This window comes from Micropterus dolomieu, linkage group LG19, assembly GCF_021292245.1.
Source record: "Micropterus dolomieu isolate WLL.071019.BEF.003 ecotype Adirondacks linkage group LG19, ASM2129224v1, whole genome shotgun sequence".
NCBI classification, from domain to species: Eukaryota; Metazoa; Chordata; class Actinopteri; order Centrarchiformes; family Centrarchidae; genus Micropterus; species Micropterus dolomieu.
In genome coordinates, this window is record NC_060168.1 from 33,861,948 (window position 1) to 33,871,762 (window position 9,815).

Genomic DNA, 9,815 nt, shown 5'->3' on the forward strand with positions numbered 1-9,815 from the left:
AAGTTAAAGTTACTGAAACCAACATCACTGAAGCTAACGTCACTGAAGTTAAAGTTACTGAAGCTAACATCACTAAAGACAACATCACTGAAACCAACATTACTGAAACCAACATCACTGAAGCTAACGTCGCTGAAGTTAAAGTTACTGAAGCTAACGTCACTGAAGTTAAAGTTACTGAAGCTAACATCACTAAAGACAACATCACTGAAACCAACGTTACTGAAACCAACATCACTGAAGCTAACGTCGCTGAAGTTAAAGTTACTGAAACCAACATCACTGAAGCTAACGTCACTGAAGTTAAAGTTACTGAAGCTAACATCACTGAAGACAACATCACTGAAACCAACGTTACTGAAACCAACGTCGCTGAAGCTAATGTTACTGAAGCTAACGTCACTGAAGTTAAAGTTACTGAAGCTAACGTCACTGAAGTTAAAGTTACTGAAGCTAACGTCACTGAAGACAACATCACTGAAGCTAACGTTACTGAAACCAACATCGCTGAAGCTAACGTTTCAGAAGTTAAAGTTACTGAAGCTAATGTGACTGAAGCCAACATTACTAAAGCTAACGTCACTGAAGTTAAAGTTACTGAAGCTAATATTACTGAAGACAACATCACTGAAACCAACATTACTAAAGCTAACGTCACTGAAGCTAACATCACTGAAGCTAACGTCACTGAAGCAAACGTCACTAAAGTAACGTAACATCAAAGTCACTAAAGGTAACATTACTGAAACTAACGTAGCTAATGTCACTGAAGCTAACGTCATAGAGCTTCCATGTGTAGATGATGTGATGAAAGGACCATGAGTCTAACTTAGCTAAGTTACCTAGCTAGTAGCAAGCAAGTTATGAACGTTAGCTTAGCAGTGCAGCACTAACAAGTTGGTGACGTATATTGTGCGAGACAAAAGATTTAGTTCATTGAGCACTTTCACACAAAACTAAATGTTGTTTTACAACAAACTGCGACTTTCTTGACTTTAAATGATCTTTTAAGCTAACGTGTGTAAAAACAGGATCCAAACATTAGTTGTCTCTAGCTGCTGGCTAACTATTTTTTCTGAATTAAAGTCCCATGAGGCAGCAGGGAGGGATAATTCCAAATTGGTGTAAAACTTTCTAAGGTCACTGTAAATGAAATAATCTGGAGGCCACGACCTCGTGTGTCTTTAACTTTAGCCCAAAACTCGTCTTTAAACCACAAACTCTTGTCAGTTTAAATTCTCGCTAGTGAACATGCTGTATCCTGTTGGTTTAGAGGTGTTGGTTGATGTGTTGTTGAACTTTGGACAGAGCCATGCTAGCCGTTTCCCCCTGCTTCTAGGCTTTATGCTAAGCTAGGCTATCAACACTGACTCAGAGAGAAAAGAGATTTCAGATGGTGTTGAGCTGCTGCTTTAGGAGCTTCTGCAGAATTTATGGACCTCAGTGAGTCTGTAAATGATTCAGGGACAGCGTTTGAAAATGGATCTGTAAAATGAAACGGGGGAATGTAAATGTGATTTATCGCTTCATGCCAACAGCTCTCAGTCTGTCCTGGACCGCTACTTCTTCCTCCTCACATTCCCTCCTCTCTTTCTTGGCTCCTTCTCAATGTTTTTCTCTTTCGTTTTCCAGCTGATATTAATGGATTCGGCCCAAAGCGTGAATGCATGAATGCATGAAGGATGCGGTGAGGATGTTAGTGGGGTTAGTAGAAGAGGAGGGAGCGGGGTGAGGAGGAGGAGGAGGATGGACAGTGGGACAGTTGGAGGAGGAGGAGGGAGGAGGTGAACAATGCGTGGCGGTGTTCAAGTCGACACACACACATTCAAACCCTCGACGGAGGGAAACTGTAGCTCAGCCAGGCGAGATGTGAGCCCACCTTTTGTTTGTTCGCCAGGGACGACAACATCACCTGGCACCGAGACGCAGTTTGAGCTCGCTACCTTCTAAACGAGTCTCGCTGAGACTCGGCGAGCTCTTTGATACAGAAGCCAAAACAATGGAGACGCTCCCCGCGGGTGAGTTTCGACTTTACCAGTCTCCAAAACACACCTGCGCCTTCCAAGCAGCAGCTCCGACTCCAGGCGTGTTAATCAGAGCCGAGCGGAAAGTTTCAGAGCAACAACTGAAAACTACTGAAGCATCGACTCGTCTCCTGCAGCAGCAAATGCTTCACCTTTACTCACTTTCATTATTCTGTGCACCACAACTGCATCTGTCCGGGAACAGCTACTACTCTACAACAAGTAAATATATATATTAAAAGTATTTCAATTCCAATATCATGATTTTAAGCTACAGCCAGAGCAGCACAGGAGTCTGATAATAAAATATTGGCCAATCTTATTATATCATTAAATATATAATTAACATGTCTGGTAAGTTTGTTTTCTACCAAGAAATGTTCTGAGCGCAACATTTTACACTTTTTTTTACAATTATCTTTGTCACTACTCTGTGTAGTACGGAAGCCTTAAGAGGCCAAACATTCATACATTTTATTTAGCCCGTTTTCCCAAAATAATTTAATTTGTTTTCCCGAGATCTCAAGTAATTTCAGATTGGGAAAACATTTGTTGTTTCAAAGTATTGACACAAATAACTTGAGATCTCAAGAAAACAAATTAAATGAACTTGTTTCTCGTTCGAGAAAACAACATCTGTTATTTCAAGACAAAGACATAAATAAACCAAAATTTTGGGAAAACAGCATTTATTTCGAGATAGTGAGTAATTGACTCTAGACAAATTTAATTTACTTGCTATCACGGGAAATCGGAGTAAATAAAATTTATGAATGGATGGCCTCTTAGGGCTTGCGTACTATAGAATAGTATCTGTAATGAGCTTGATATCAACAGATTTACTGACCTCTCCTATGCTGTTATTGATGAAGGTAATCGCTTTAATAGCTTTCACCCATATTAACGTTCTTCCCTTCTTCACTTCGTGATTTCCACCTCTTCTAAAGGCTCAAATCAGAAATATCACAAATGCAGTCGATGTAGGGATTTTTCTACTTCAGACGATCACTTCATACGTTTTCAACTGCTTTCAGTAAATAAACTTAAACTAACCTGTAGCCCAGTAGCTTAGGGGTGAAGACGTGCAGCAGCAACGTTCACATTTCCTGTAACCTTTTTTACCATCACTGTCCAACAAAGGCTGAAAATCCCCACATACATTATAAAAACAACTTCAAGTGCTTTCATCTTATACTTGAACCGACACCTCAACTCCTTTCAGTGCTTCCACATCAACTGGAGCTTCAGATAAACGTTATCATTAACCTTCAACATCCACTGCTTCACTGGCTAATACTTAAACCGACACGTAAACTCGTTTCTACTACTCCTCGAGTGCTTCAGCTTCAGCGCAACTTAAATAATTTTGAAACGTGTAAACTTGTTTCAATGTCAACGTGTGTCAAATGTCAACTGTTTTAAATGTTTCAGCTTCAGATTTTCAGTTGTGAAGCAGAAATTTCTTCACAAAACTCAACTTTCAGCTAATTCAGAGTAACTTGTTTCCCTTAAATGAGAAACAGCGCAGTGTGTTTTTGACTGCACCTCCTGCTAACTGCCACTCAGATGGATAAGGTTTGTTTTCATGTTTAATCAAATTAAATGTCTTAACTGACTCACTTGCGTAAGCAGAGTTGGTGGAGCCGTTGAGGAAGCTGGGGGATCCAGGTACGCCCAGGTTGGTCATCCCCGCTCCGTATCCGTTCATGGTGGACGTGATGGTGTTGTAGTTGGACTGCTGAGGCGTGGAGCTCGGCACGTAGCCGCGAGGAGACACGCTGTTCGAGTTACGGGAGTAACCTGCGAGGAGGAAACACAAGATCAATTCTTCAAACCTGCAGGATCCTTGGGCAACATACTGAACTCCGCCAGTGTGTGAATGTTAGTTTCTGTTTGAGCACTTAGGCTCAGCGTGTGAATGCAGATGTAGAGTAAAAGCGCTTTGAGTGCTCAAAAAGACAAAAAGAAAGGCGCTATACAAGTACGGAGCGTTTACATAACCAGGCTGCGGTTAACACAAGGTGGCGTTACGTTTCCCCAACAACGTACGGTGAAACTGCTAAACATGTAAGAGGTTTGAATGAGTTCTTCTCTTCTGTTCTGTTCTTCAGCTCAATTTAGAGGTTCTGTTTTTTTACGTCCATGACATCAGTCTGTCTGCTGCAGTCACTGGTGAAATATAAATGTGCAGTGAAATGAAAGGTTTTTTTTATGGCGGCGCGGTGGTGCAGTGGTTAGCGCTGTCGCCTCACAGCAAGAAGGTCGTGTGTTCGAACCTTGGTTGTTCCGGACCTCTCTCTGTGGAGTTAGCATTTTTCTCTAGGCGTGAGTGTGACTGGTTGTTTGTCTATTTTTCAGGAAGTACGTTTTGTTTTATGCCTGTTTGTCGCTAGCTAAAATTAGCATCCCAGCTAATATCACAGTTAACGTGAATTACAGTTGCACCTTGCTAACCAAGCTAGCTAGCTCCACCCTCTCGTCCAAATATGGTCACATCTGATTCCAAAAAAATCAAGATGGTGACGGCCAAAATTCCAAACTCAAGGCCTCAAAACGGCGGTCCACAAACCAACATGGGACGTCACGGTTGCTGCCTTCAAAATAAAAGCACATAAGCCGTCTGTCGGAGCTAGATCAAATGTGTATTTGATATTATTGGATATTTGTTAAACATGTAATATTCTGTTTGAAATAAATAAGTTGTTTCATAGTAGCCTGTTTCAGTTTATGTGAGAGGAATTAAAGGCCTGTCCCAAATATAGAGGGTAGGCGTTGATGTCACTTCCCCTTCTGACTAAGTGGCAAAACATCTGTTACCATGGCAGCGTTTAGCAAACTGGGAGTAAAACAAGTGATTATTTGCTCTAATTAAAGGCGGTCGGACTCGACAGTGATCCTTACTGCTTACCAAAGAACCAGCGGTCCAGCTCTTTCCCATTTGTGACGTGTTGTTTGTGTTTTAGCTGATTCAAGCTAACGCTGCTGCTCGTCTTTCTGCCACTCAGTGAACGTAACTGCGTTCTGTGACATCATGCGTACACCCTCTATAGGCTGGGTCAATTCAGTGATTTTAGCAAATAAAAGCCTGGGCTATTATTCAAAGTTTTACAGTATTAAGGAATTTATTCAACCTGGAGAAGATGCGTTCACTCTTTAGTGATGTCTTTTGATTGATATTAATGTATTCTGACATTCAGAGAAAACAACAGCTCTCTTCCACGATAAGAACTTTTCTAGAAACTGGAAACAGGATCTAAAAATAGTTCTTGAACCGTAGCAGATTTTTGAAATTATGTACTAAATTGTGCTGCTGTTGGTTTTTTAATCTGTTGTTGGACTGATGTGTGATCAGCCAAGTTCTTAACAAGTAAATGTTCCCGCCAGAGGTCCGACACAGATCTGCAGAATCTCGCCAAACCCAACACCTATTAATTAATTTTTTAAAAAGAGACGCAATCCCAAAAAAACAGGGGCAGTTAGAGTTGATGCAAAGTGTGTCAGATATGTTGGCGTGTGTGTTGTAACACTGCAGGACCGCCTGGATCTCGCTGACCTCCTCGCTGTGACCTCAGCAGTGACATCATCAGGCCTGTCACTGCTGCTCTCCTGTTACCGACTGCTCGCCTCCCCACAGGCGAAGTCTGCCCTTCATCTCTCACCTCGCTGCTGCGCTGCACTTACCTTAACGCCCCCCCCCACCCCCATCCCCCCACGCTCCCGCTGATTGACCCTCATCCAAGATGCATTGAATACCAATGTTCCCTGCAGCTCTCAGTCTGACCTTTAACCCCCTCAAGAGGCTCCCGAGTTCCCACCGATCTCGGGCCGAGTTCCCCGAGCAGAGCCAACAGTGTGCCAAGCAGCACATTGCAGCCCGACCCCCCACCTCCACCCCATTCCCTCCACCCTCGTCCATTTTCCCCCACTTCCTGATTCGGGCCAACGCAATTCCCAGCAGGAGAGGCTGATGGAGCGCTGCCCGGGGAACGAGGAGGGCCGGCGATGGGAAACACATGTGGAGGAGAACAGTGCAGGGAGCGGCCGAGAGCAGCAGCTCACACTGAAGGTTTGTTCTTCGGTACAAAAAAGAAACGTTTAGCAAACGGACCCAGCACTCGGGCCTGTTTGTTCTGGTGTGTTCCGGCTCTCTGCCCGTCCACGGCAGCGTGGGAAGCACATCTGATGCAGATCACATCCTTGCAGTTGGGTTTCTGCGAGCGGCTGATTATCCGCTCCACTGACAGTTTGGTTTCTCTGAGTAAACCGTCGCTGAGGAATTCCCTGCAGCTGGACCGTTGGGTCGGGTTTTAATTAGAAACTCGACTCTGGCGGCTGTGAAACACATCGAACAGGTTGCAGTGCTGAGCTGAACACGACGGTCCTCGAGGCCTGAGAGGCTGAAGCTGCGACACAGAGCTCTGAAACTTCAGTGACGTTATCTTCTAATTATGACTCACGTTTTCCACAAAATATTCTTCTTGACCTTCGGGGCAAATTTCTGAGGTACAATATTCTGAAGTCAACGTTCACTTAAAGCTTTTTCAGGAGCTTTCGATCACTGACTTCAGTGACAGAACCCCCCCCCCCCATCACGTGATTATGGCAAGCTGTAATTTATTTCTAAAAACTGACTATTTAAAAGCTACTAGTACTTTACTAATAACTATCCCTGTTTTACTAATAACAATTTATTAGTTACTTGTAATTATTTTTTAGTTGCTAGAAACTAATTGCACAGTTTTGTCCATGAATCTACGGGGCTCCGCAGTTCAGATATCACCTATTTACTAGTTACTAGTAACTATTCGAAAAGATACTGCTAATATTTTAATTCTTACTTACATATTTTTTGTAAAATGGCTTGTTGATAGTAACATTTTAATTCTCAGTAGTTAATGGAAATAGTTAATAGTAATTATTCATTAGTTGCTAGTAACTTATGAAGAGGTGATATCTGAACTGCAGAGCCCATAAATTCAACTGTGCAATTAGTTTCTAGTTACTAAAAAATAGTTACTAGTAACTAAGGAATATGAAAATAGTTACTGTTAACTATTCATTAATTACTAGTAACTAATGAAGAGGTGATACTGACAGCAGAGTCCATAGATTCAATAGTAAAACTGTGCAAATAGTTACTAGTAACTGAAAAATAAGCACTAGTAGCTAAATAATATATACTAGTAAAATGAAAATAGTTACTGTTAACGTGTATGAAGACTCTCAGTCATCCAGGTCATAGTTATCCAAGGAAGGTTAAAGTCAAGAGCAACTGGACTTGCTCTTGACTTTAACCTTCGTTGGAGTTACTGTTTACATTGTGTACATTTAATCTTTTATACATGTTCTTTTATTATTATCATTACTATTGTTTATGTTGTATATATATATATATATTGTTTTTCATCCTTAACCTTTTCTCTCTTGGTTAACGTTTGTCTGTCCACATATGGAGGGTTTAGGTCAGAGCTTTGAGAATGTTTAGTGTTATCCTTTTTTTCTGTTCCTCTCCTGTCCTTGAATGTTCCTTCAAGGCCTGGAGAGGATCTCTGTTCCCCAACACATAGAAACCTGGACTGTGTAAAAGATCATTATCGTCCCTTCGCTCGGGGCCAGACGCCCGAAGCTGCCCTAGGCCTCTGGACCAGCTGATTTTCTGTTCTAGTGCTTCTCTGTTTGTTCTCTTTCGTTAATAAATTCTTCAAAGACAGCGGTTTGTTGTAACTCAGTTATTTGCTTAATCCCTCACCAGCAAGATGCACAACAGTTACTAGTAACTAATAATGAAGTACTTGTAATTGATTGTTACTAATAAAACGGGAATAGTTACCAGTAAGTGTTTCATTTTACTAGTTGCTGCAATTAGCGACTAGTAAGTGAATAAATGTTACTGAAGTACTGGTAGCTTTTTAAATAGCGACCAGTTTGTTTTAAGGACTAAACGTTTTGCCGTACGTAACGACACCTGAGCAGGTTTCAGTGGCTGAAGGTGAGTAAGTAAACCTTGAGTTGAGAATATTTTAATAACTCAGGCAGCGTCCACCTCTGTTTACATCTGGATGCTAATAATTGGTTCGGCGTGTCGGACTCTAACTCGTCGTCTCCACCACCTCCGCCCGTCAGCTGTCAGGGTGAAGCAGAAGGAGGAAGACGAACTCCAGAGGAAGAAAGTGAAGTATGAAACAGCCTCTTCAGGAGGATGACGCTGAGCAGGCCAAGCTGCTCTGAATTAGCGCCGTAAATTACTCGCCTCGTCTGGCTGATAAGGCCTGGGCTCGGGAGCCGCTGTTTTTATTAATGTTTTAATCACGGCGGATAATTGCGAGGGGCACAAAGAGCTGTTTCATACTTCATAACAGCGGGGGGGGGGGGGCGGCGGTCAGACCCTCGGTGTAATGTTTCCGTCCGGAGAGCTCGACGCACATAAACTACCGAGTCATGATTTTTCAGCGCGGCCGCAGCCTCGGTTCCCATGACCTCATGGATTCCTGTAAGGTGTTCGCTGCCGGGCCGATGGGAAAAGCAGACGATGGTTTGGGGCGGGGGGGGGGGGGGGGGGGGGCGTCCGGGGAGAGAAAGCAGCTCTATCTGCTTCCTGTCGCGGCGTGTTCACAAGCTGCACGTTCTCCTGAGCGTCCCTGACAGAAGAATTTAAACCAGCGGTGGACGCCGCTCCTAACACTTCCTGTCTGTCTGTCAGCCTGACGTCGCCTCCTCGGAGCCTCAGAAACCAGTAAACCATCAGAGAGCCTCTCTGCTGGCTCACATGTTCCTTCATCACCCTGCAGCTTATTCACACTCAGTGCAGCATGTGGATTCATCCGCCGCTGAAAGTAGTCCCCAACAAATGTACTATTTCCTCCTTCCTTTCCTTCTAGTCTCTTTCCTTCCCTCCTTGTCTCTTTCCCTCCCTTCCTTCCCTCCTTGTCTCCTTCCTTCCCTCCTTGTCTTCTCCCTTCCCTCCTTTTCTCCTCCCTTCCCTCCTTTTCTCTTTCCTTCCTTTCTTGTTTCCTTCCCTCCCTTCCTTCCCTCCTTTTCTCCTTCCTTCCCTCCTTGTCTCTTTCATTCCCTCCTTGTCTCCTCCCTTCCCTCCTTGTCTCTTTCATTCCCTCCTTGTCTCCTCCCTTCCCTCCTTGTCTCCTCCCTTCCCTCCTTGTCTCCTCCCTTCCCTTCTTGTCTCCTCCCTTCCCTCCTTGTCTCTTTCATTCCCTCCTTGTCTCCTCCCTTCCCTCCTTGTCTCCTCCCTTCCCTCCTTGTCTCCTCCCTTCCCTTCTTGTCTCCTCCCTTCCCTCCTTTCTCTTTCCTTCCCTTCTTGTTTCCTTCCCTCCCTTCCTTCCCTCCTTGTCTCTTTCCTTTCCTTCTTGTCTCCTTCCTTCCCCCCTTGTCTCTTTCCTTTCCTTCTTGTCTCCTTCCTTCCCTCCTTGTCTCCTTCCATCCCTCCTTGTCTCTTTCCTTCCCTTCTTGTCTCCTTCCCTCCCTTCCTTCCCTCCTTGTCTCTTTCCTTCCCTTCTTGTCTCCTTCCCTCCCTTCCTTCCCTCCTCGTCTCTTTCTTTCTTGTGTCCTTCCTTCCCTCCTTGTCTCTTTCCTTCCCTTCTTGTCTCCTTCCCTCCCTTCCTTCCCTCCTTGTCTCTTTCCTTTCCTTCTTGTCTCCTTCCTTCCCTCCTTGTCTCTTTCCTTCCCTTCTTGTCTCCTTCCCTCCCTTCCTTCCCTCCCTTCCTTCCCTCCCTTCCTTCCCTCCTTGACTCTTTCTTTCTTGTGTCCTTCCTTCCCTCCTCGACTCTTTCCTTCCCT

The 9,815-nt window shown here is 43.9% G+C and overlaps 1 protein-coding gene across 7 annotated transcripts in view; it reads right to left on the minus strand.

Moving 5' to 3' along the window:
• Window positions 1–9,815, minus strand: part of LOC123957687 (transcription factor COE3-like) — a 205,684-nt gene that overhangs the window by 8,300 nt on the left and 187,569 nt on the right. For all 7 annotated transcript variants that reach the window (XR_006821862.1, XM_046030668.1, XM_046030672.1 and 4 more), the window contains one exon: window positions 3,645–3,824. Coding sequence is in view for 6 of the 7 variants with exons in the window: in XM_046030668.1 (XP_045886624.1) it covers window positions 3,645–3,824 (180 nt within the window). In the remaining variant the exon portion in view is untranslated. The remainder of the gene's footprint in view (window positions 1–3,644; window positions 3,825–9,815) is intronic.